The 27,816-nt window shown below is 42.3% G+C and overlaps 1 protein-coding gene across 1 annotated transcript in view; it reads left to right on the top strand.

The window, feature by feature from the left end:
* Positions 1 to 226: 226 nt before the first annotated feature.
* LOC307249653 (semaphorin-3F-like) overlaps positions 227 to 27,816 on the top strand; it is a 50,935-nt gene continuing 23,345 nt past the window's right edge. The window contains exons 1-2 of the mRNA XM_080026485.1: positions 227 to 368; positions 1,837 to 2,005. Of these exons, the coding sequence (XP_079882611.1) occupies positions 1,894 to 2,005 (112 nt within the window). The 5' untranslated portion in view covers positions 227 to 368; positions 1,837 to 1,893. The remainder of the gene's footprint in view (positions 369 to 1,836; positions 2,006 to 27,816) is intronic.

Below are 27,816 nucleotides of genomic sequence, written 5' to 3'. Positions count from 1 at the left end.
TGCCGGGAGACCTCAGTCAGTCATCCACCTGCAGAAGCCGCTCCGCCGCACTACTCACTTGAGCGCCGCTGAGGACGGCTAAAGGTCTCGCTCTGGCACTCATCCCCAGGAACTCCGTTGTTATCAAACGTCCTCCAGTGGAAAATACACAATCTGTTGATGCGTATAACAGATCAATTCAAGTTAAGGCATTCGCAGCAAGTTCATTTAAATCCAAGCTTTGTTTGGCTCTGGGATAATCGTGCAGGATATGCGGCGGATACACTGATACTTCAGCGTGCGGACAGAGCAGCTCAAAGGATCTGGGTGGATGGTTTTAAATGTTTGCCGGCTAAGCTCTCACAATATTTACTGGGCAGAACTAGAAGGTAGGTCGTAATGCAAATGCTGCTTCGATAAATGAAAAAGTCCAAATTAATTATTTGTAATCCTGATGTGCTCATACATTTCAACAGAAAGCTGTATTTTTGAGTCGAGCAAAAAGGAATGTTGCCTGCGTTGCGTGCAAGAGATACTTAAAATGTATTTTAAAAGTTCCATAGAAAATGTTGTCCTGAATATTAAGTATTTCATTTCTGTATTTAATATCGCGTGTTTGTGATTTTGGTGTGTCTCCTCTGGTGCGTGGGAGGTAGATTTAAATTTGAGGCACTAAAAGTTTTCTCTGCATGTGATGCTGTATCATTTCAATCTGAAATACACGTTGATTGCATGCATTTAACCAGGCTATAGTGTCCAGAGTGTATACTACTTTTCACATTTAAAATCCAAGGATCTCGTATAAATGACACGTGGTTCATGCCCATGCCCTCATAACTCACAGCCCAGTCACGCTTTATTTTGGTTATCGGTCTGCTTTGGAGTTGTGCCTTCAGGGGGCTCAGTGTGGAACTTGATCTTAAACCCCGACTGACAGATTAACCTCAGACTCAGATCCACGTTTACGAGTAGAAAGACCGGTGCCATGCATGAATGATTACAGCAAAAACGATGTCGTCGCTAAAATGATTATATTGTTTCCAAACGTGGCACAGAGACATTTTTTGTTCTACAGCTGTGCCAGCTCGCTCGCACGCCTTCAGCCTTAAGATCCTTTTATGGGGATATTATTAACTTCAGCTCCCTTTGTGGTGGGTAACAACACAGATGCGCTTTGTGATCTTATCTGTCAGCTCCGCAGGCGCGCGCAAGGCTCCACGAGCATCTCCGTGTTGCTAATGGTGAATTAATAGTAATATTCTTGACCAACGATTTGCCAGACACGCTTTGTGCAGGTGACAGTGTGCATGAGAAGTGAGTTATCTCCCAGCTGGAAGGAGACTCCTTCATTTTAGACTGCTGCCCTTTATTTCACACAGAAGCAGACGCGCGCGAGAAATCCATCAGAAAGCCCAGGAAGTATGAATAACGAGAATTCAATTCTGAAGCAGTGGAGTTTCTTTCCAGACTAGATTACAACCCTCAGGTTTTATGGTCCGGGTTAAATTACTTGGATTATGTTGCACACCTTAAGAAAATGATCTGGTCAGGCTTTTCAAGCATTTCGAATGAAGATCTTCAACCAATATGCCTGTGCACAGAAGATATCGAAAGCTACAGAAAGACAGATCCAGCTTTTAGATTTTTTTGCTTGCTTTTCTGTTTTGGCACAGTGTATTATTTCAGAACCAAAACGCTATACTAACTCTATACTGTTGTTAGTATTTAGCACAGACTGTAAGGAAGCCAAATGGTTTATTATTGCTGCTCAGTGACCGAGAAGTGGTGGCTGCATGTTGGTTTGTGAGGTTAAAGTGCAGGCTAACTGGCTGAGGCTCATCCGTCTCTGTCCCTCAGATCCTGGACTCTTCTTCTTTATCTTCGTCTTCATCTCTGTTAACAAACAGAGGGACAATGTTGTGGGACAAACTGTGCTGGCTACTGGCCCTGCTGGCCATATCGTACGGGGCGCTGCCCTCCTCCATCGAGCCTCTCTCTGCTCCCAGGATCTTCCTGTCCTTCAAAGGTAAGACACAGACACTCACAATACTGCTTTGCTTGGGCTCTGTGTTTTGCTGTGTGATGGGATCACTGGTGTTATAGTCACCTCTTGTCATCAATAAATTTGTCTCTTGATCTTGTTATATTACTAGAATATCTAAACTATTGGCACTAGCTGAATTCCTTCACTGTATTCCTTCACTGTATTCCTTCACTGCCTACTATCAGAAAATATAATGTGTGTGTCGGTGCGAGAGAGGCGTGTTGATGGGGGACGAGGAGATTGTCCTGAGTATTCATGACCAGAGAATATGACATGATTTAATCGCCTGGCTGCCATGAGTTCCCCAAAGAGGCCTCTGTGTGACCTCGGCTCCCTTCTGAAATCAAATCAGATTTAACACTTGGCTTGGCACACACTGGCGGTGCAGATCCAGCATGTTATGAATGTTTGCCAGTGCCACATGAGACCCTCTGTGTGTGGAACTGTCCTGTTAAAATAGGTCTCAGCGGTGCTGCAATCTCCGGTGCTTTGTCATTCCAGCGCCGGCGTGGCCATGGTGTCCATGTAAAGCTCTCAAGGTTTTATGGTTGCCTCTGAAGGAGACTTTAATAGGCATCTGACGCGTTCAAATACCTGTCTTGTCATGAGATCACCACTCTTAAGATCTCAGCTTGAGTTTGAAAAGTTACCACTGAGTATAGGAACTGAAATAACTAATTTTACTTTGTGACTTGGTTTTTTGTCAAGGAAGAGTTGCCCATCCTTAGCCTCTCGCGTTTTCGGAGACATTTTGCTAACCTTTTTGTTTTCCCTCGCTATATCCCTCTCTATCCCATCTCTTCCTCTCTTGTCTCTAATCGAGTCGAAATTCACATTCCACTGCTCTCACATTTACTAAGTAGAAAAGGGTTCATTTGTTTTCTACTTGCTTTTAATTGAGTTCCGTTTTGTTTTTAATTAGTTTCTGAGGTTACTTTATGCCTCACAGAGCAGCTTCAGATAGCTGGAGACTAGAAATGCACCCAAGCTGTTTATTCCCTAATTGTATTAGTATTGTGCCATACTGCTGGGAAGGGCTCTGCTCTACAATGTGTTTTTAATCATCTTCTTATGTGTTGTGTACTTAACCAAATAACTGGCTTTAGGTGTCATGGTGTTTTTCTAGTGCTGGCAAACAGATTTTTTGTGATAAGGGCCTTCTGATCACACAGTCTCCCTGTGATTTTAATAAGCATCTCAATTTTTACGGTAAAACAAAACAAGGAGACAAGCAACAAATGTAGGCTTATAACTGTAGCAGCTAATTGAATTGAAGTTTGTTGTTTTTACAACGTTGTTGTAATGTGCTTCTGTCTGTGACCCAGCCTCACATGTTTATCCGTAAAGGTTACACAGTATCACTTCCCACTGATTATTTGCATTTTAGCTTGTGGAGAAGATGTTGCTGCTTTTGGCTGAAATCCAAGACTTTGTCACAAGAGAACCAACATTTTGTCTTTGCTTTTCAAATATTTGCCCTCTGTTAGAGAAACAGGCAATGGTTTATATACATAGATACACACACATTTCTCCAAAGAAAAGTGATAGTATGTATCTTATGGCACATCTACAGTATCGGCACAGCATTACAGAGTAACTGTCTGCTTTAACCCTTAAGATTCCTTTATACATAAACTGCTTTTTATTGGCGTATCATCTATTTTGTACTGAGATATTTACATTATAAGCCAGTTGGCCTGGCACTCTGCAGAACTAAATTCCAATGATTTTCATGCCAAAAAGTCTGCCTAAATACATCACAGTGACAAACAGCTAAAGTTTGATTTCTGGCGCGTAGTCCAGGAAAAAATCCCGCACTTAGTATTTGGCATTAACTTTATTACGGGAACTAGAGATTATTTTCCAATTCGTCTCTTTTTTTGTAAATTCATATGAAATGCTTAATCATTTCCTTTACTCAAAATGTTATGCACTTGTAGTGCCACCATTCTTGCTCAATGTTCAGGTTCCATGTGTGCAGGATCCTCAAATGAAAGAGAATAATAATCCATTGAGTACTTTTTCACCACTGAATATCTTAAAACAAAGGTTAACAATGTATGCAACCACAAGCGACCTAAGCTCAGCTGGTCATTGTGTCTTTTGAGGTTCCTATAGTGCAAGCTGATGCTGCGTTCCTTTATACTCGGAAGTCGGAAATTTCCGACTTGGTAGTTCCGAGTTCCGACCTGTCTGTGTTTCAGTGCATCTGCTCGGGAAAGTATCGACCTCCTTTCTCATCCAAATAACTAAACGTTAGGCTACAGCAAGTAACCGTTGCCAGGTACCGGTAGATCCAATAGACTACAATTCAGCCGCGACTCAACATATGGACTTCAAAATCACTCTTTTTGCCAGTTTAACAGTTCAGATTGTTGTTGTGACGTAATCTGCGTCATCTCAGTGAAGTCGGGAGAGGCAGACGTTGCCTGACTCCCGACTCGGAATTCCCAGTTGAACAACTGGGAATTTTATTGCACTTTTCCGTGTCGGAAGTCGGAAATTTCCAAGTTCCGAGTACAAAGGAACGTACCATGAGTTATTATCTGTGATAAAGACTAAAAGAGCAAAGAGAGGCTAATACCATAGGAATGTCCATTGAAAGTGTGTTGGGATATCAACACAGACTTCAAAAGAGTTGAAAACTAGCACACACATAAACATAAACACTCCCACAACACCAGGCTGCAGTGCATCTCTCAAAGTAAACTTCCCTTTCTGAAAAAGTTATGACTATACTATTACTATAAGATAAGATCATCAGTTATGTACATTTAAAAAAATGTCTCCATTATGAAGTTTTGTATTCTCTTTCATGAAAGCCTGAACTAGGAAAGCTGCTGAGAACTCCTATATTTACTTTTAAACAAGGTCTGTAATCACATGCTATTTTAGTGCGTGGGGCTCCCAAGAGGTTGTGACCCTTCAAAACAGGAGCCAGTCACACCCGAGGTTAACTGCCCTCACACTGGGAGAATGGCACCGTATTAACAAGTAATAGCTTGTTACGCTAATCCTCGGGGCGCATTTGAAAGTGTTTAACTTTGTTTTTTCTTCGTCTCCTTTAGTCCTCTGCGGAACACCTGGGCACAAGGTTAGCTCTGGGAAGAAATCCAGACAAAGCCAGGCAGTCCTGTAATTGGACTAATTCTCAGGGACAATCTTAACGTTACTCTAGCCTCTGCACTTTTCCCCTCCGACAGTGTTTTTGTCCCAAATAATGGGTTGGCGATCTTCACGCCTGAACAAAGTGTTCACTATAGGCCAATCTCGCCCGACGGTTTTCAGGGTTGAGATCAGAAATGGCGAGGTGTCCTCCACCTCTTTATCCTTTGAATAATTATGAGCTGCTACTGAGTTTGAACTTTACTGCTCGTTCTATTTCTGACTCTACAACAATAGACCTCATTTTATACAGATTATGCTCTCTGGGCAGGTGTGTGTGTGTGTGTGTGTGTGTGTGTGTGTGTGTGTGTGTGTGTGTGTGTGTGTGTGTGTGTGTGTGTGTGTGTGTGTGTGTGTGTGTGTGTGTGTGTGTGTGTGTGTGTGTGTGTGTGTGTGTGTGTGTGTGTGTGTGTGTGTGTGTGTGTGTGTGTGTGTGTGTGTGTGTGTGTGTGTGTGTGTGTGTGTGTGTGTGTGTGTGTGTGTGTGTGTGTGTGTGTGTGTGTGTGTGTGTGTGTGTGTGTGTGTGTGTGTGTGTGTGTGTGTGTGTGTGTGTGTGTGTAGTACAGTACATGAGGAGAGCCCTTTGTCTTCCTCAAGTCCTTTTAGTGTGATGTCTGTCTTATTTAGGTGGTCCTGTTTTTCTTCTTTCCCCATATTGTTAGAAGAATAGCCTACCAAGGCAACGTCTAGCTCCTTGCACTTCGCCCAGCCTCCTCACTTCTTATATATATGTCATTGTGACACAGGAGCAAAGTGCCTCAACTAAGCCTGGTTGCAATCAAGTCAAAGCAATCAATGAGCTGCTGAAATCTTATCCACAGCTAACCTGCCTACTAGCACATGACTCCCCCTGGATGGATTTGTTTTAGTCTGGCCAGTGAAGTCCAGACAAACCTGACTGAAGGTGCTTGCCTGCAGTGCTGTGCAGTATGTAACTAACTACTGTGATTGGCTAATCACCATGGAGATTACCAATACATTCAGCCTGCAAGTGCGTTCTTCTTAAAATCCACAAAGTCTCCTGCTATTCAGATACAACAGTTACTTCATTAAATAGCCGTGTCCCAGGGCCACTTTGCACATTAAATTGCATGATATTGTGTGCATCATCAGCGATGTTAAACCTAATGAGACATACATCCTACAGGGAAACATACACGTTGGTAATAAACAATGATACTTATAATCATTGTGGCGTGAGTTGTTTTTGCTTTGCCTTATAAACATTTATTTAGGGTAGAGAAGTGGTCAGCATAACCAAATGTGGAGGGAACAGATGGTTGTTCTTTGTTGCTCCAGACACAAGGTTTTCGGTTGATTTTACACCAAATAGTTTTTGTAAAGATCCAAAGGGGGACTAAGAACTTCATTGTATTAGTTGTTTGTTTACTTGAGCTCGTGTGTGTTGCCATTTGTAAGAAAGGATAACAAGAAGCATCGAGAGAAAAGTAACAAGTCTACGTTTTTGGAAATAAATCCGTAAAGCAATATTTATTTCTAAATGAAATATTGAGTGATGTGTTTATTTCTGACAAACAAGCAGAAACCACAGACTTGTCACAGCTTGTCATGTCTCTGTCCTACATGCATTCCAATTCTGAGAAACTATGGATATTTATTTATAAATGTCTTTCGGTGCAGTTGCTGCTTGTTCGTACACACAATGCTTGGATGCAGATTTGCCCCTTGGTATCGCATTGCATTAAACATGCAACATTGTACCTGTTGGCAACCGGCTGTTTTCCAAAAACTGCCTCCCATCCCTATTATCTCCTTTTGGAAAATGTCAGGGCACTGGAAAATGTTTCAACAGAGTAATGCGTGGTGGCGGTGGCACGCAAGCCTGCAGCAATTATTACAATACTTTGCTACTTTTTCCCCAGAGATGCTGCTGGTAAAGGAGGGGAGAGAGGGGTAGTGTGCATCCCAGCAACCTCTGCTACTCTGCAGGATGCATGCCGTCAAACTATGATTATTCAGGAGAGAAAAACAGAAGGTGACAGCTCCGGTGCTAAATATAGTGTCCCCTCCTGTCTGTTTCTTTCTCATTTTATCTCCCTCTCCTCCGCTGCTGCATCGTCATCCTCCTCCTCTGCCTTTACTCCACACTCACACACACCCGCTCTATTTGCTAGTTGATAAGAGGTTGGCAGTGTGAGGTGAGGGGTAGGAGAGCACCCGGTATGCCGCCCACAGCAGGAGCGCACTGTTTTAGCACACTCAAAAGGGCGAAAGGGGAGAGGGAGGTCTCTGAAGTGCCCCAGACTCTCCTTGAGAGAAAGGCCCAACGTTGAGGGAGCAGGGGAATATGTAAGGGAGGAGTGGGTGGACATATGCAACAGAAATGTTTTGCATACCAGCTCGGCTAATGCACAGTAAGTGCAACGTTAAACTTGGATCCCAGGCTTGAAAGGAATTTCTGTGTCTCCATTGTTAAGCCCCTTTTAAGTAGTTTTCACTCAATAAACTGCTTGTTCGTTGTCCTTTAATGATGTCACAAAGGGAAGTACATATACATATCATTGCCTTCAGAAAGCTCCAGATTGAAAACAGTTTGCTGCAAATGGATTTTTTTTTTTTTTTTTTTTTTTGAGCTAGCAAGCAGAGCCCATGCCTAATCACTTAGCAATGCTGGAATCTCGCCCTGTGCATATGAAAATGCACAACATACAATTGAAACCGTAATCACTCTGCTATTTATTATGCAGGCTTTGGCTATTAGGCATTTTAATCAGACTTAATTATTTGTACTGGGGACGAGTAGATCTATTCTTCTTAGAACAAGCTCGTATAAGTTCCATTCTGTCTTACTCGGATTACTTTGGCTATGTAAGTGCTTCTTTACTTTACCATACTTTACTTCTTTATTTTTTACCAGAAAATGCACATTCCTCAACTAGAAAACTGTCTCTTGGTTTAATGTAAAATACCAGGGGTTTATTATAGGGTTAACTGTAACTCTGGAGTTATCTGCTCATCAAGCATGCAGAGTTGTACCCCGGTCTCTTTTTTAAATCAGAGAACCTTACATTTTTAAACAAATTTTATCTTTTGTACTTATGGTAGAGAGTTTGGTAGAGAGTTTGATGGTGTCTATCTACGGTCAGCCAACAATGTCTATGCAACAAAAAAAAAATAAAAAGGATCTGGACTTCTACTCTAAACTCTGAACCATTTTCCTGATGTGTTTCAAAACACTGTCTTGTTCGTTCATTGTTTTTGTCCAAGATCTTCTGTATGTAAATCATAGTTTAGTACACACATGGGATGCTTTGTCAGGCTTAATAAATAGCCCTTACAGTTTTCTGTCTACCGGGTAAAAGGGGGCAACACTCTGCAGGGGGTGAAAGACAGCCACACCGCGATGTGTGTGTGTGTGTGTGTGTGTGTGTGTGTGTGTGTGTGTGTGTGTATTTGTATGTGCATGAGTACAACCTGGTGTGAGTGTGTGTGTGTGTGTCTTGGTGTCTGCTACAGCTAATTGTTCTGGATCGAAATGTGGCAGACAGGATAAAAATAGACATGAGATATAGTGGCAGATGTCAGTTTTTTTCTTATGTTTGAGGAACATGATTGGATTTTCTTATGTAGTTAAAATGGTTAGTATAGTCTTTGTCTTTTTTCTTCTCTCAGCCCTCTGAACATTTAACAGAGAACATGATTCTTTTTTATTTACAGTGGTGGGTAATGTTTTGTTGCTTTTATTGGATAAGACATACTAAGAGGCAGGCAGGAAATCTGGGGGAAAAGAGAGGGGTCAGAGCATCGCAGGTTCGATTCCAGTTGTTGCGGTTTTATTGTTACAAATGCGCTTCCGAGCCCGTAATTATTGGTTTGGGATTTTAATCATCATTAGAGGTTTATTATTATGCAGACTGTGATCAACCTCATCACCTGCAGAAGAAGAGCTGACGAGAGCAGCAGTTGTAGTTGGATACAGAGTTAGAGAGATGGTAATGGCTTTAAGAAGTGGTTTGGTTTTTCGTGTGTGTGTGTGTGTGTGTGTGTGTGTGTGTGTGTGTGTGTGTGTGTGTGTGTGTGTGTGTGTGTGTGTGTGTGTGTGTGTGTGTGTGTGTGTGTGTGTGTGTGTGTGTGTGTGTGTGTGTGTGTGTGTGTGTTGAAAATGCTTGCAGATCTCCTATAAAGTGCTATATATATGACACTGCTTCAGTTTGGTTGCCATAGCAGCGTCTACCTGTCACTCCTCCCAAACCGAATTGGGTTCAAATGATTCTCTCCGCAGAGGAGAGATGGGAAGTAATCACAGTGTTGTGTTTATTTCCCCTGATGTCTGATGTCTCGTCTGCTCTCAGGAAAACCCTGAGGTAAGGATTGCCATGCCTTCTCAGTCAAAAGGCAAATGAGAAAAGGCATTTGCTATAACAATGGACTTTGTTACCGTAAGGCTTTAGAGAGCGTATAAATGAAGTAAGCATGAATAAATGTTCCACCCAACTGGAGGTACTCTCCAGATGTGGCTGAGGTGTGGGAGTCCTCAGGGGGAGGGTGGGGGGGGCCTTGTTGCCCCAACTGAAATTAAGGAGACAGAAGGTCAAGGGCACCTCTCCACTTGTTTACCCAGATAGCTATCATTCATTACCATTTGTCTGTCAGTGTTGAGATCCTGTTACTGCAGTACCATTGACCTCGCTCATGTGGTGGCGATTTTGAACACTTGGGGTGGGAAACAACTTGGGACACTCACTCTATCATATATAGGTGTGTGTGTGTGTGTGTGTGTGTGTGTGTGTGTGTGTGTGTGTGTGTGTGTGTGTGTGTGTGTGTGTGTGTGTGTGTGTGTGTGTGTGTGTGTGTGTGTGTGTGTGTGTGTGTATGTATGTTTTAACGTTTGAGTTCCAGTGTTACCATAGCACACGTGAGGACCTCAGATCAACTAGCAAAGTTTTCTTTTTTAGGCTTAGTTGATTTCAGCATATTGTTCAAGGTAGAAGTTATTTACATTGATTAACTAAGTATACATGGCAATGAAATTCCTTCAGTGCTATTCATTATGCACATGAGACCAGATGCAAAAAAAGAAAATGAATTCAAAGGCAGTGAAGTACAAGTAATCTGTAGTATCTGCACGTAGAGTGTGTGGAAACAAAGGAACATTATTGTCCTGCTTGAACTATGAACGCTTTGAACTGATTCATCAAATGAAATAAAATAAATTGGCAACAAATTAATTTTCTTCTGCCATAGCTGTGTGGATAAACAAGGAAAAATCTTCAATCAAAACTCCGGCCAAGTTATTCAGATCGAAATTTCTCCAGACTTTCACAACTTGCAAGAATGACATATTATTATTAATAATAATATATTTAATGTGAATTAATATTTTCCAAGATCCTTATCTGTTTGTAGTGTACTGGAAAGGGAAGAATTAGTAACGTATTTTTGTAGACAATATGAAATCCACAAGCAAAGCTGGATTTGATCCAATTTGATTGGAAATGATCCACGTACTATTTGATGATGAAATAATCAGTTGGAGTCTCTGAACAAGGCGTAATTGCTGGAATTAGAGAGCACATAGGCCCACTTTTGGGAAGAAACCATAGTTTGCCATCTATCAGTGATAGCAGGTGCATCTGAAGGAGGAGAGTGATGTTACATTGGAGGAGACTTATTGCTGGTATCATTTGTCTGCAGCCCCATCACAATACTGTTATCTGACTTTGACATGAGTGACTGCAGTCTTGTTCTCCTCCCTATGGGCAGAGATTGACATGTTGAACTTGAGGAGCTTTCCTTGCTCCAGCTCAGAAATCATCCGAAAGAAAAAAGGAGGGCAGGAAGGAGACAGAGAGACGGAAAGAAGTTGAGAGTCAGATAAGGAGTGCAGGGGTGGAGGGGTGAGGACTGTCAGGAAGATAGGGTGAGTGGATGAAAATGTGAAGGGAGCGATAGAGCAGGCACAGACTGTTGGCTCTGAGAGAGCTAATGGACTACAGGGCATCAGTGTCAGGTTTGCTATGTCAGCCAGAGCTTGGATAGATGGAGGGATTTGAAAATAGGAAGGAGAGGAAAGGAGTGTGGGTGCACAAAAGCCTACTCAGGACAAATTGTGTGTCTGCTTCCTATAAGCGGTGTACGAGTGTCAGTTGAGATGCTTTACCTCTGCCAGGGACTGCTGTGACTCTTCAGCTATACGTGCCAATGCCCTGGCAATAACCTCACACTGCAAGGTTCCATGTTCAAGTCAATGAAAAGTGCTGACGTTGTTCCCGCTTACATATTGTCATACAGATGGACATAGGATGATTGTTGTAAGTATTTTGGCACCCGGAAACATTTGGACAAAAGCCCAAAGTGCATTCTCAGCCATACATCAACAATAAAATAAAATAAATATGTGAAGCCAAAGTACAAATTTGCACATATATTTCTTTCTGTGAAGTGTTTATACAAGATCAAAGTTGCTTGCGCTGTGCCAGTTTGGCAAAGTTTTATGGTTGCTTCCTTTCCTTTTCAATGGAATGTCAGGGGCAATAGCTCAGCAACCTCAAACACCCACAACCGCACAACATGTTTCAGGTGTGGGAGATTCAGACTAATAGTCCATCAAGCCTCTCCGTGTGTATAGTGTGTGTTGGATAAGGACCAAAGAGCTGTCTATGTGATTATGGGAGAAATAAGACCTGTGGTTGAGCCTAACCATGATCCTGTGGGAGGTTGAAGTAGTGTTGTCTCGCTATTGGATTTATAAAGCCAGAACATTCCTCCTTCTCCTCCTTCTCCTGTCAGAGCTGCACTTTTTTCTTAGCTTCAGCATTCTCCCACTTTCATTTAATATGCTCTTCAATACATATATCCTCTCTGCAGGATGCATAACTGGTGAAAACTGAGCCTTAGTCAGATGCTAACATCATTACAAAGCCCACCTTCAAGGTTCTAGATGTAAATGCCTGGTAAATAGCAAAGCCCTGCTTTTCCAGATTGATCTCCCTTCAATCGGATTTGTATTCCCTATGTTCCACTAGCTGCCATGGCCTCAGGCAAGTTAATGCCTGAGTTTGAAGGTCAGACCTCTGAGTGAGCTCACCCCTGTGTAGTGTGGGCGAAAAACCCCTGATCCCATCTCGTCCTGGAAGCGCACCAGAGAAGAGCCGAGTGCAGGAGGAAAGGGCAGAATGTGGTGCAATATGAGGTTTCTTTCCAGGCCTCGTTTTCTGGGTTCATGCACTGATGGGCTTCCTGATAATGTGCTGATTGTGGAGGGGAGGAGATGGCCTCTCATCCCTGATCATTGTGATGGCTGCATTGACATGATGCCAAGATTTTTTTTCCGAGCCTGCCCTTTTCACGCCCCTTAGCCTCTGCGCTTTGTTAGTCAGCCCTGTTCTCAGGAACCCTCTCTAGGTGTCCCTAATGGTATGTTGGCCGTGTTGTCCATAGTATCCGTGCCATATGTGTGTGTCCGTGTGACTGCATACATATGTATGAATGAGAAATAGGAGCAAGGGCCTCCTATGTTGCTGTTGTTTATTGTTGTTGTTGGTGTCGACGCCTCACTCATCCCCGTGAATGGACTGCTTGGTCTCAATAGAAGAGGGGCGTTTGTGTGGGCCGGGTCCATCATTCATTTAGTTCATTCATGTCCCTGCGGGAGCAGAGGGGGGAGTGGCATACAACACTGGCACGGCATTAATGCTCAAAGCATTTCTGTCCGTCCTCTTCCTCCCTTTGCTCTCTCTCTCTCTGTTTCTAAGTCATTCTTGTCTCACACTTCTCCTCGTCTCGGGCCTAAATGCTGAAACAGTCATCAGTCAAGGTTTGGCTATGATCCTGGGCGTTCGTGTTCTGTAGGATTTCATGTTGGATGAATTGATGTGCTCCTCTGGACCGGGCTTTCACCGCACTACAATGATGGAAGACCCCAGGCAGCCCCTCAGAGAGCATATAGGAAGCAGCAACCTCCAAACACAGACAGGAACTTTCTTCCACGGCTGACAGATGTAGTTTTAATGTGGTCGACCTAGTTGGGAATCACATGGAGGAAACAAAAAAAATGTCCTTTGACTTTTTGGCTAGATCTCTAACCTAAATGATGCTTTGTTTAAGTGTAATGACATTCAGAAAGTATAAAAAGCTTGGAATGCATTAGTCTTTGGCTTCTGATTATACCAATGTCGCTAGCGTAAAGGATTGGTGCACAGCGTGAAATTTACCTTTTCAACACAATGGCCGGATTACACCGTCTCGTTAAACCATCCATGCATGATTAATTTGTCACCAACCATTGCAGCCACTGCATGCTGGAGGTTTAAGAGGATTGTTCAGTGTCACTAAAAGCCATATTGTTTTTGTAGCTGCAAATATATTATCACATGCAGAGCATGTACAATGATGCATGTCCAAGTTCCACTGAACTTGGCTTTTTGTTAATTGTGCTTGCCCTATTGTATTGTCACTGTAGACTACTAAGATATTGATGCACCAAAAAGTTAGGTATCGTTGAAGATCGAGTTAAATACTGAACCTCTAAACATGTGACTGTAGGAACAGTATAGATTGAAAGGTTTTTATTTTCACTTTTGAGGAACATGAGCTCCTTTATGCTACGTCCAATTTTGAGTTAAGGTGGGCTAACAGGTCCCACATTGCTAACTCTGGGCAAGACAGACAATACAACTTCCAAACATGTAATCTAAATCTGTATTTGCTAATACTTCTGGGTTTGCCTACCATATAAATGGCATCATTGAACCATTCATTTGTATCATGAGATAGACATGCTCTTGACAGACTTTTGGTATCACAGCAGTACTGTGGCAACAAGATCCATCCGGCAGAGTGACTCGAAATAAAAGCCTTTTCGCTATATTTTATTTTATCTTCTTTATTTTTTTTTACTGCATGGCCTGATTATGTGACGATCAAGAGCTCACTTCTCAGCACCCCCAACTCTTTCTTGTGTGGAAGGATTCACTCAATCCTCAGATGATCATAACCAGACAGCTGGAAAGGCTACAAGGGAAAATATGGCAAGCTGCAAACAAACAAACAAACAAACAAACGATCGTAAACAGGGAAAAATAACTTGTCTGCTGTTCAGATCAGATGAATGAAAAACAGATAACGAAGATAGGCGAAGGGAGTGTGAGAGAGCGAGGGAGGCCACTCATCAAAGAAAAAAGGACTCTCTCTCTCCATTCCTGGTGTGGATCAGTCTGTGTTTGGTAACCTTATCAGTGCAGAGCGGAAGGCTTAGCACTGATTTATGAGAAGGTATGACAGTGTTAGATAAGAGGGTTTTTAACCTCCATGTGTCTGTGCAATCACTGGCCTCCTTCAACACCCCATGAGAGGACGTATGGATGGACTGTGACTAAGATTGTTCACTGTCACGCATGTTGCCTCTCAACTGATAACACTGTTCCCTTCCTCTCATAATTTTTCTCCCATTCTCTTTATAGCTTGCTATCTTCTATGTGCCTCTCTCTCTCCTCTCAATTCAAAATTCAAAACAGGCACTTCCAGCTAATACTATATGGTATATCTGAGCATCTCCCACCTCTGTGTTAAAACACAGAGTCTCAGCATTTGTGTGAGACTAAAGCCTAATAGCTTTTATTCCCTTGATCCTACTGTAAAATAGTAAGAAAGTGGGGATGTGTTGCATCGTGAGTGTTGAACTGTTGGAAAGGGCATTTCAACATTTCCTATCTCCATTTGTGTGCATACTAAATCTAACTGAGCAGAACTGCCAACAATAACATTCCAGAGAAACCAAACCCAAAAGTGGGAAATCATATTTGCCCATTTCAAGCCTTGTGGGCAGTAATTGCTGTGCAGTATTGATCTAGAGGGTTTATGTGCACCAGAGGCCTTGTGGTTTGTGTGGGGCAGACATGAAATCTTTTATTGTGTTTTATGTATTTTTTTAATATATATTTTTTTCTGCAACACCTTTCCATTCATATAATCCTTATCAATATTAATCCATCACTAACAAAGGCCAAATCTCCTCTCCCTACTGCCCCTAAGCAGCCGTACCCTGCACACAGAACTTTATGGTCACGGGCGAGAAGAAGGTCACGGGGTCACGGGGTAGGATGTCCCATCTGTCCATCAAACATGAAAGGAGCCAAATCAACAGGCGCTGGTGTTTTAAATGGGAGGGGTGAGTGCGTCAGTCAGCCAGAGGAGTAAAAAGGGCTCTGGATTACATAGACAGACAGTAATCTATAGGTCTGTCACTCAGCCTGACCTTGGGTAGCTTTGCTTTAATTGCAGACTGGGGCGAGGGAGTGGGGCCCGTCTCTAGCAGACAATTCACATTATCCATTAAAGATGTAATGGTTGCCAACATGTTTCATCTTGAATGACAATTTTTTTTTTTTTGCTTTTTGCTTTCAAAGCACATATTTAACCTATTGGAATGTAAATGGTCCTTTTAGCCTGTAATTATTTTCTGTGATTATTTTCCTACTTTTTAAGTAATGCAGGCCTTTTTTTGCTTGGAAGTCACCTACTGAATTTAGCGCTTTCTTCTTCTAGACTGCTTAAACAAACATAGGTCCAAAGCTGATGGCACTATAGGGTGTCTAAGCTGACTGCTGCCATGTGAGACTAAACTTCAATAGTTTGCTGTTTTCTGTAGCTGTGTGATGTATGTCTCCCTTCACACCTCTGATAAGCCCAGTTATCACCCTGTCAAATTAACATCTTCACAGGGAGACCGTTTGACATAGAAACAAGACAGGTGGCAGATTATGATGGAAAAACAACCGATGGAATATTTGGCGTCTTTTGCAATGCTTCAGGATAAAGAGAGGTACAAGTGTATGACGGCAACAAGGTTGTGACTTCATATCCTATTTGTGTTTCAGTCAGTACAGTTTCAATATGTTTGCCAACCCAACTGTTTTCATAACAATGTTAGTTTTTCCCACTGTCTGCATTCCTTTCTGCCACCTCTTCCCCCGCCCCGGCCCCATTCTTCTTTGCCCCCTCCATTCCCGCTTCCATCATGTCCATCATATAGCCAATCTTCCACTTTAGAAAACATGAATGCCATTGACTGACAGTCATCATCCCCCACTTTGTTTTCTCCACTCCTCTGCTCCCATTTATGTTAAACCGACAGAATGATAGACAGCAAATGGACAAGTTAACATGGATAGTCTGTCACTCATATCAACCAGTCAGCTTATTCCCACCAGTTGGTCTCCCCACGTTCTTTTCTTCCCAGAGCTTTCACCAAACTTTCCTGCTGTGTTTCATTGAATGTTTGAATCAAATATATGTTGTGTTGGGGGACTGGTTTGGTACAGTATGAGGCTGTATTAAAGAGAACGCTACAGGACTTTATACACAAAATGACAGACTCAAAGACGTTCTGATAAAGCCACTGTTTGTTTTGTGAAAGATTCAGTGAAAGATGATACGCTGTATTAGCAGAGCCAGTGTTGGGCCAAAATCCAAGAGGTGAAACACTCACATATACCATTTAACGTTTGTGTGGCTTAAACTGCTCTCAGCTAAGATAAAATAATATTGTTCCTGGGGTGCTCTCAAGTAATAACAGCTCAGGGGTTACCTGTATTAACTTGTCAGGGGAATAACCTCCTATACACATTGATTATATCTTCAAGAACTGTCAGAGTATGTTGTTGGTTAATTTATTTTTCTTAGCAAAGCTTGTGGTTGCAAAGTTTAAGAGGCTGGAAAGGCAGAGTTTGTGCTCCAAGTGTAAATACCTTCAAAATAATCCGGTGAGATCATTGCAATATTGATCTTTTGGTTCACTGGTGCACAGTTAGCCACAAACGGAATGGATTACTACAGGAATGCTATGTTTGTCGGTTTGCAAATAACTTCTCTCTAGGGAGTTGTGCTTTTTAAAAAATCTTGACCTTCAAGTGTCAATCAACCAGGGCTTGTAGTGCCAGCTACAGAACAAATATTATATAATTGTATATCTCTGTAGTACTGGTCAAAGTTCACTTTCTTAGTTTAGCTTGTAAGCAATATTTAGCTGATTGGCACTTAACAGAAAGTACAGTGGATGTTTGTGGGATTGTCAATAGTCTTGCATAGATATTTTGACCTGGAGATTATGCTTGAAGGAAAGTTGAGGGATCCTTAAGGGGAACGGTAGCCTGGTGAGACCAGACTGATCTTGCGAGCTTAACATTCTGTCTACCCGTAGATGATTCTTGACTTTCACCCATCTCAGTGGGGAGGGAACCAGTCAAAAAAATTACCTGACTCCTGTTAATCCCTAAATGTGGTCCCTGATTGGTTCATGTAGTCGTTGACGTTGTCAAAAGGGGGAAGCTTGCAAGATATGGTTGGTCTCATGAGGCCAGATTGAGGCTGGCTAAACAATCATTGCGGCCCCCGAATCCTCAAGCGTAGCTGTAAAGAAGCAAGAAACACATTCAAGTGCAGTTATTGCAGACAAAGACTCAATAATAACAATAAAGCGCTTATAGTGATGTTGTTTTACCACAGTGATACTGCTCCCTGATGGTGTCAAATGTTGTGACATGCTGATTGGCTCAAAGAGTGTGTCTGTCAAGGCAACAACTCTTCCACAGTGAGATGGATGATAGTCCACACTGATCTTCGGAAGAGAAACAAATGTGAAGCTTGCGAGATAAGGCTGGTCTCACCTGGCCTTAACTCCTCTGGGAAACCACTGCTGTCCCTACAACATGTTGTTTGAATCCATCAAATAGTTGTTGAGATTTGTTGTCTGGATTAAAGTGGTGAAACAAAACCAACAGAACGACATTGCCATCCTCATAGGGTGTATTCACACCTGCCGTGTTTAGTTCTGTTGAAACGAACTCAGGTGCACTTCCGCCTTTGGTGCGCATCTTGCAGGCAGGTGTGAATACAGCAATCGCACTCGGGGCGGACCAAACAAGCGCTCCAAGACCCAGCTGAAGAGGGGGTCTCGGTGCGCTTCCAAACGCACTCTGCTGCAGTTCGTTTGTGGTGTGTATTCGGCCGGACTCGATCCGACCCAATTGCAGGAAGCACTGTGCCTTTTCTTTCTTTTCTTTTTTAATACATCGACGTCAGCTTCACATTATGGGAAATTGTTGTTGTCGCCATTGTTAGGAAGATTAGTTGTGGTTTGACCAGGAGCCCCGAGCGAATATATTACATTTGATAGAGACGCGTAAACATGCTGATGTGTTCAGCGATCAGATGAAGGAGAGGGGAGCGTCTCCCGCACAGTTCACGCTGCGCTTTGCATTAAGTGTGTGTTTTTATTTTTCTTCCCATGTTAATGGGACAGTCAATACTATCCCCGTGTCAGTTTGGAGCTGAGCTGCGCCGAACTGACACCCAGCTGATACACAGCTAAATCAGCTGAGTGTCAGCTTGAGCCTAGTCTTCTCGCGAGCCGCACGTCCAGCAGCAAAAATACAGTAAAAATTATGTTTCACATCGTAGGCTACAAGCCACATAACGTGGCATTGTCATAGGGCTACATATTATAACCATATGAAACAACAATAATTTGATGTTTTTCTTCTTTATTTATAGGCTAGATGTAGGCCTTTTTATTATTTTTAACCCCATATTATATCAATGATATACTTCGCAGTTTTTACTTCCTGCTTCCTGCTTCTCTCCACCTCAGAATGTCTGTCCAATGAATGAATGACCTCAGATCACGTGTGGTTTTGCTTCGTAATGCTGGTTCACTTGCAAAAGGGGCAATATGAAAGTGGACCACACCAAACAAAAAAAATCTAAACTCTATTTGGTCTGGACCAAAGCAAGTGAACTAGCGGACTTTCCCAGTGTGAATACACCCTTAGATTAAAAATGTGATGGTACACTGTAGGAAAGATTGTTAGAAGGATTTTCCATCCAGGCGGTAATTCCAGCTGGTTTACCAAGAACATTGATTTATCATGCATGCAAGCTTGTCTCAGTCTTCATGGAAAAAGTCCCAGTCGCTGTTAAATGAGCACAAAGCCTGTCAGACAAATAAGCAGGTCCTCACTGCAGGCCCGGACACCCCACAACCCCATCTAAAGACCATGACATGCTGCACAACAACCAGCCTCCTGATTGTTTATTGTTATCTGGTTGCCCCCTGCCTGTCATATGGCATTTGTGCACAAGGCTCACCCCAGGATCTGTGCTGACTTGTACCTGGTCGGGGACCCTGTCTTTGTTTAGCAGCAATGTGGGGTCAAGTGGATGTGTGCACCACCGTGCAGAGGCAGATGGGCTTCTGGCACACGCCCATTAGTGGCTTTTAGTATGATAACTCCCAACTATCTGCCCTGGCTGCTCATGTGGGACAAAGGGCAGGTTTATATTGGATTCACAAACCTCTAATTAACCATCTCGTTTCACGCCCAATATATAGCGTAAGGCATGAACCGAGAAGAAAAAATTGTGTATATGCCACCCTCAAGTTTTGTCTCTTTGTTCAGGGTCAACACATTTGCCCCATCTCTCAAGGTGCCATGGTAGGTGAAGGCACATACTAACAAACATCAATTCTAGCCAGTGGTCTTTGTTGCTTGTCATTATCTTTGTGTCTCCAGGGCTGACAAAAAATGTGCAAGTAGTTTGTGGATAGATGAAAAAAGTAATTAATTCAAATAATATAAATGCTATTATAGTTGGAAAGCACCAATGCAATGCTTTTAAGTGTGCAAAACATCAGCTAATTGAACCACAAAACCAATAGCATTGTATTTTGTAAGCGGTCAAGACATTTAGAAAATAATCTTGCACAACATTTGGAGGGAACCTTTGGAGGGAAGCATAAATGTTGATTCTCATTAGATCAAACTCTTTCTTCATGCTCAGGTTAAATGCTTCTAATGGGTGAAGCACAGTCCTGACAGTCATTGCAAAAAATACATCATCACTCCACACATGATGCACGCTTTCCCCCATCACCCTTCTTCTTCCACCTGCGGCATGCTGGGTGTTGAAGAAAGAAGCGTGTGTTATCTCAATGGGTTGGTATGCAGACTTGGGCTAGTGGATGATGGCAGGATCAGACAAGTTTAGGAAAAGAAGAGGTGTCAGAGGAAGCTAAATCAAAATAACATTAAGCAGGCATATAGAGAGAGAGATTTAAGATATAGATGGGGATGAGGATTGTTTTGGTAGAGCTGCATGCATGACAACATCTTTGAAGAATATGTACAATGGTTTGGATGGTTTGCAAAATTGGCAGAAATGCTTAAAAGATCTGATGCAGGCCAGGAAAGTGATAAATTATGTTTAGATGTTTGTTTCCTCATCAGTCCTCACTGAGAGATAGTTCTGTAGTTCATAGAGTCCGCCCCCCCCCCCCAAATTACAATTTTGTGAGTAAATCCAGAGTGCATAAAAAAGGAGGGGGGGGGTTGCTATTCTGTTTAAAGAATCTCTATAATGCAAAAAGATGTCTTATGGAAATTTTGATTCATTTGAATATGTGTCTCTCAAGTTAAATTCAGCCTCTAGAGCTATTTTCATTGATATTTACAGGCACCCACAATACAATACAAGCTTTTTTGATGACCTTGCTGAACTGCTGTCTGTAATCTGTACTGAGTTTGACTGTATTAATCGTCGGAGATTTCAATATTCATACTGACAAACCCGAGGACAGATGTGCGAAAGAACTGTGCTGTGTCCTTGACAACTTTGGACTAAATCAGCATGTTGACAAACCAACTCATAACAAAGGGCACACGCTGGACCTTATCATTTCCAGAGGAATGAACATTTCAGACATAACAGTGGCAGATATGGGTCCCCTCTCAGACCATTCCTGTTTATTTTTTGAGAGTAAAATGTCTGTGCACACAATTGATCAATCAAAAGTAATCAAAAACGGTATATTACAGAAAATACCAGTGAAACATTCATTCAAGCATTTTCTTCAATACCACCTCTCCCCTGTAACTCAGTTAAGGAGCTCTTAGACAACTTTAACGGCAAACTTACAAGTGTTATAGATGCTATTGCGCCCACTAAGATGAAGGTTGTCTCTGGTAAGAAAAGATCTCCTTGGAGAAATGCCCCGCAGGTCAGAATAGAAAGAAGAGAGTGCCGTAAAGCAGAACGCAGGTGGCGAAAAACAAATCTCCAGGTTCATTATGACATCTTCAAAGAGAAACTGTGCACGTTTAACTCAGAACTGAGAAATGCAAGGTAGTCTTTCTTTTCTGACATCATCACGAAAAACAACAACAATGCACGTGCCCTGTTTGCTACTGCCGACAGATTAACAAACCCTCCTGTGTCAGTAGTGTCTGAACATCTCTCCACGAGAGCCTGCAATGAATTTGCCTCCTTTTGTACTGAGAAAATTCACAAAATTAGACAAGCTGTCACTGCATCAATACCAAGTTCAACATATGTGTTCCCTCTTAAAATCAATTCAAATGCAATGACAGAATTGTATCTTATAAACCACAAAAACCTGGAGGACATTATACAACACCTGAACTCCTCCTCCTGTTGCCTTGACATTCTGCCCACAGGCTTCTTTAAAACAGTTTTTAGCTGTATGGCCTCAGATGTTCTACAAATTGTCAACATGTCCCTTCAGACAGGTGTATTCCCACAGGCCCTGAAAACAGCAGTCATTAAGCCACTCCTAAAAAAGAACAATCTAGATACATCACTCATGAACAATTATAGGCCCATATCTAATCTACCATTTTTAAGTAAAATTATTGAAAAATCTGTTTATCAACAGCTAAATAACTACTTAACAAAGAACAACTGCTTTGATGTCTTCCAGTCAGGTTTTCGACAACACCACAGCACTGAGACTGCTCTGGTTAAGGTCCTCAATGACATCCATTTAAACACAGACAGTGGCAAAAGTTCTGTCTTAGTTTTACTGGATCTCAGTGCCGCTTTTGACGCAGTTGACCACAGCATATTACTAGATCGACTAGCAAACTGGGTTGGACTTTCTGGAACTGTACTAAGCTGGTTTGAATCCTACTTAAAGGATAGAGACTACTATGTGTCAATAGGAAATTTCACATCTGAGCGGACAAATATTGAATGCGGAGTCCCCCAAGGTTCCATTCTTGGGCCTCTTCTGTTTAACATCTACATGCTCCCACTAGCTCAGATTATGAATAAGAACAAATTATGCTACCATAATTATGCAGACGACACACAAATTTACATAACCATATCACCAGGAGACTACAGTCCGATACAGGCACTGAGTAAGTGCATTGAACAAATCAATGATTGGATGTGCCAAAATTTCCTTCAATTAAACAACAACAAAACTGAAGTAATTGTCTTTGGTGCCAAAGATGAACAATTAAAAGTCAGTGCACAGCTTACATCTGTTATGTTAGAAACCACACCCCAAGCCAGAAATCTTGGTGTTGTCGTGTAGACTCCGACTTGAATTTCAAGAAACACATTAAATCAATTAATAAATCAGCCTACTACCACCTAAAAAACATATCAAGAATTAAAGGGCTTATGTCTCAGCAAGATTTAGAAAAACTTGTCCATGCATTTATCTTTAGTAGACTTGACTACTGTAACAGTGTCCTTGCAGGCCTCCCAAAAAAATCTATCAGACAGCTTCAGCTAATTCAGAACGCTGCTGCTCGAGTCCTCACTAGGACCAAAAAAGTGGATCACATTACCCCAGTTCTGAGGTCTTTACACTGGCTTCCTGTCACTCAAAGAATTGATTTCAAAATACTGATGTTGGTTTATAAAGCACTAAATGGTTTAGGGCCAAAATACATTACTGATCTGCTGGTACGTTATGAGCCGTCCAGAGCCCTTAGGTCGTCTGGGACAGGTCTGCTTACAGTCCCTAGAGTTAGGACTAAACAAGGAGAAGCAGCTTTTTGTTATTATGCACCAAAAATCTGGAACAAACTCCCAGAAAACTTGAGGTCTGCTGCAACTCTCAGTTCTTTTAAATTGAGTCTGAAGACTTTTTTGTTTCCATTTTAACCTGCAATTTTTATTTTATTTGCTTCTTTTATTCACTTTTAAATGTTTTATAATGTGTTTTATGTATTCTAATCTTGCCTCTGTAAAGCACTTTGAGTGGCCTTGTGTCTGAATTGTGCTATATAAATAAACTTGCCTTGCCTTGCCTTGCCTTGTGAAATAGAGGAAGCAGAATTTGGGTTATCTGGCATTGGCCATCTCTTGCTGTGACGTGCAAATCATCCGAATGAATGGTTGATTCAGGAATGAAGAAAATGTTTTGGCCTGTATAAGTAAGCTTTGGTCTCAATAAAATGGCTTTCAACTCACAACCTTAACTTTGTGGCTTTATAACACATCTTATAACCAAGTATACAATGTTATGCATATGCTTCTCAAATGCAGGTACAGTATGTGCTATATGTTTAAAATGTGAATGTGGCTGTTTGTTTTTACATTAGGGTTTAACTGCTAAATGTTGCTTTCTCATTACCACTTCCACCTCTTTCTCTTACAGTGGCTTTTGAGAACTTCTCACTCCTCTCTTTCCACTTCTGTTCTCTACATAGGGCAGCAGCTGAGAACCAAATCTGTGTTTTTGTGTATTTGGGCGCACAATCAGAATGTTTTGTCCACCGTCCAACTCATGATGAGAATACACATTGGACAGCCTCTGTGTGCCTTTGTGAGCTCTTTTTTTCTTTGTTGCCTCTTCAGCAGCAGTAGAGGGGATCTCAGCCTCTCTGTGTTGGCTACATAGAGGAGCACTCGCAGAGTTCGACTCAGAGTTTCCATGGCTCTCTCCTGCCTGCCTTGATAAATGGAAGTTCTTAGGCTCGCTGTCAGGCTCCTCTCCCCTCGGGACTCCTCCCTCCTTTCTCACTCCTCTACCACACCATTTGCTGTTGTGGGTTGAACAATTACCACAGGGAATATAGTGGATTCTCATTGCTGGACTGGAGAGTGGAACACCCAGCTTGGGTAGAGGTGGCTGTTGTCCCCAGCGGACCCTGAGTCAACACTCACTGCTAATGGTCTCTCCAAATGTACCTCCTAATTACCCCCCTCTTATTGCCCCCAGCTAGCAACACACTGGCCATGACCTTGATACACGTGGAAGCAAAAGGGCGTGATTTAAATGAAGCTTTGTTCTGTTCTGGTTCAAATCACTGAGAATAGAACTAATTTTATCGACATCTTGGCTCAGGAAATATGTAAATTTGAACACTCCCAACGGAATAGAGGATTAGGAGGAAATCAATAAATAAGAATGAACAGACTCTCCCGAGAAATGATTGTGCATCTGGGCATGTGTTGGTGCAGCTGACAGAGAGGGCGAGTATTTGTTGGGAGTGCCAGGTCAGAGGTCAGCCAGGGAGAGGAGGATATTTAACTGGTTCGCAGCAGCTCTGTCTCATTATTCAGCCCGTTCCATAATCCCTCTAACCTGTGTTGTCACCACAGACCACCGCCGCCACCCTGACCAACTCGCTGCAAGCGACAGCACAGCTACAACAACAAATGCAGCTTCATCATCATTACAGCCGCTTGCAGCATCTGCCCCACCCCAATCCCCTACACACACACACAAACAAGTATGCATACAATGGCTAGCCCTGAGCCCAGACAGCGCCTAGGAATAGAGCATTTTGTAAACAAAGTGAGGAACCAACCAGTGTTTTTCATGTTCTCCAAAATCTAGAGATTAGTGTTGTATATAGGAAGAGAGTCAGGCAGACCTGCACGCTGATTTCATGATGGCCAGGGCTTTATAGTCTTAAAGTTGGAGTCGGCCATCCTAAACCAAAACACATTTTGTCAAAATCACCAAATGTCTACTCACAGTCCGTTACCTTTCCGTACCACGTGTGCGCTGAAAAACAGTGTTCATATTCTGAAGGGACGGGGCTTTTAAGTCTTTAAAGGTCTGCGTTAATATGGATTTTCTAATTTTTATTGGCATCTCAAGTTTGTATAACTGTGAAATGTGTAGTTATGGACTCAGTCATGAGTATAATTTGTATGTCAATTTCTGAAGAATCGACAGTAAACATCATCCCGGTATCATCACGGCCACCCTGCTTTCTCAGGCACCCTGCCTGACCCCATCAAAGATAATCCTGATTATGCTGAAGTGTGTTGGGAGGCCAGGATGAGCTTTCACCTCAGGCCCCTTGTGTCCTTTAACCTTTCACCTGTGGCCCTGCAGGGCTATTCAGGTCAGTGGTCCGTGGCAGTTTGCATTGAGGGAATAAAACAAGTAAATTTAATATGAGACAGGCTTTTGGCCATTACACTGCATTGTTTTTTGCAAGGTCTTTATTGAATGCACGTGCAAAGAACCATGCAATAAATATGAAGGTAGTTTTACCTTCATTTTCAAGTTATTCTTTTGTGTAATAGGTTAAAGAACCTGCATGTAATTCTTCTCTATCCTCATCTGATCACTTCATATACAGCATAACATGAGCGTAATTGAAGTTGGGTTTGCAGACTAAAGATACTAAATTAGCTTTCCTTACACTCCAACCAGAGATACTGCTCTACTCCCATGTGCTTTAATTAACCTTTTCTGTCATCCGAAACAGCAGAAATGGATTTGTGATAATCTCTCATTTCCTCTTGGGAAGTCAATTCACTTCTTAAATCAATCTTTCTCTTCTCTTGATGTGTGCAGTGGGAGACAGGTGCCCCTGATATGATGCGAGGATCAGAGAGCCATATAGGCCTACTTCTAAACACACACACACAAACATACACAGTGGTTTAGTGGCAGACAAGCGTGAAGAGCATCCGAGTGACAGCATCCGGAAGCTCAAAGATAAGACGTAATCTGCTGCCAATTATTTGTCCTTGTCAGGCAAAGTAAGCAGCAATCAGCTCCAGTGACATGTGCTCTGAGTCAATAGTCCTAGCCCCAGTGGGTGGTGGGGAGCCTGATTATGAGGTGCAGAATGGAGGCAAACACAAAGCTGCGACAGGTTGGGCTGATAAGGCTTACCACTGCTGCTCAGCCTATCTCATATCTGCAATGACCTCTTCGTCCTGTGTACTTAAACTTACAAACAACCACTGATTTAGACCGTCTGCATTAGATTTGCAAAAGAACAAACTAACTACTGCTTTCCAACCTTGATTGACTTTGGAATCCAAAAGTCCTCATAGTTGAACAACCAAACAGGTTTGTCAGTGTCTTCCTGAATGACCCATGTGCGTCTTTTGATCTGCCTCCATTTTGGATGCTGTCTGTTTGGGTTAAGACAACGAAAACATTTTGGATACGGTTGGGGAAGTATGGAGTTAGTAGCTTAGCTTGGTATGGTGAAAAACAGCAGTAGCCCACCAGCTAGCCTGGCACTGTCCAAAGTTCATTTATGGTGAACAAATAACCAATGCTGTACTTATTCTACACGCGCTAGAAAACAGCTTTACGACAGCTGGCGTCGTAAAAATACTACCGCTTTTGTCCAAAGGGGCCGCTAGCCGCCAAAGTTCCTCGTAGCCACTTTAAGGACAGTCCTGATATAAGTCACTTGATAAAGAAAGTCCAGATAGGGACACATCCATGCAGACAGGCTGCAGCAAGGTGGGGCCACACCTGTACTTTATGTGAAAATGTGTAGATTGGGGAATTCAGACAACATGCCGGGGATGCCTGGGAAGATCAGTGTGATTTTCTGCTGCCTGCTTCCTCAGACCCCCCCCCCCCTTCTCCTTCACCCGTACCACACAGATTCATTGTTGGGAAAGAGGGGAAGATCTTTAAGGCTGATAGTGGCAGTGTAAGAGGTGGTGTCTGGGAGCTTCGTCTTTTGTCATCTCTGCTCAGATACAATGCAGAGGTCCCATAGGTCCCTATGGAGGATGATCCAGGACAACCACACCAAGGTACAAAGCATTGCCAAAAGGCTACATACCTTGACTGCTGAACAGAGCAGAGAGTGACCACAGGGCAGAGGGATCACATCAACAGGTGGACAGACTACAGGCTCAGTTTACCAGCAGATGTCATTCATAATGTGGGGCAGTATAGCAAGAACAACTTGTTTTTTTGCCCCAGGAAACCTTTAACAAACTGAATACAATAAGGGGTGGGAGTGGTGAATTACCGTTATCAGAATAATCGGGAATTGGTAAAATTGTGAATATCCTCACGAGGGACTTGTAAAAGCTGTCAATAACACTAAGATACAGCCATTCCTAAATCCTAAACCTGTCACCATTTAAACATGTGTGTCCTATCTTTGATGCAACAGCATTACTTATTTCTTAACAAAATGTGATTCCATGATGTTTTAGAATATTTTTAAGAGTTTTAAGAATATTTTCAGGATTATTGGGATCATGTTGTGAAATTCACTTATTTTAACCAGGATAATCGTGAGATGAAATTTCATATCGTCCCATGCCTGACAATACCACATGCACACACTTGAAAGTGAAACAACTTAGCTTTGTCTGCCTGTGTCTGTCTGGTAGTGATTACAAAGACCTTGCTGGGAAACTGTGATATACACCAGATCATGTGGTCTTTATAGGCAGACACTTGTACCCTATCATTGCTGAATTTACCAGCTGGTTATAAATTTAGCCGTTAAACACGATGTCAAGGCTGTGTTTTGTTCTGTAAGATCATTCTTGGCCTCAGAGGAATGGGCAATTTTAGGCTCAGCTGCAACACACAGGAATGCCTCTGATGAATTTGTGCTGACAAT

Source organism: Ammodytes marinus, assembly GCF_949987685.1.
Source record: "Ammodytes marinus genome assembly, chromosome: 4".
Lineage (NCBI taxonomy): Eukaryota > Metazoa > Chordata > Actinopteri > Uranoscopiformes > Ammodytidae > Ammodytes > Ammodytes marinus.
This window is presented reverse-complemented; position numbering and strand designations above follow the sequence as displayed.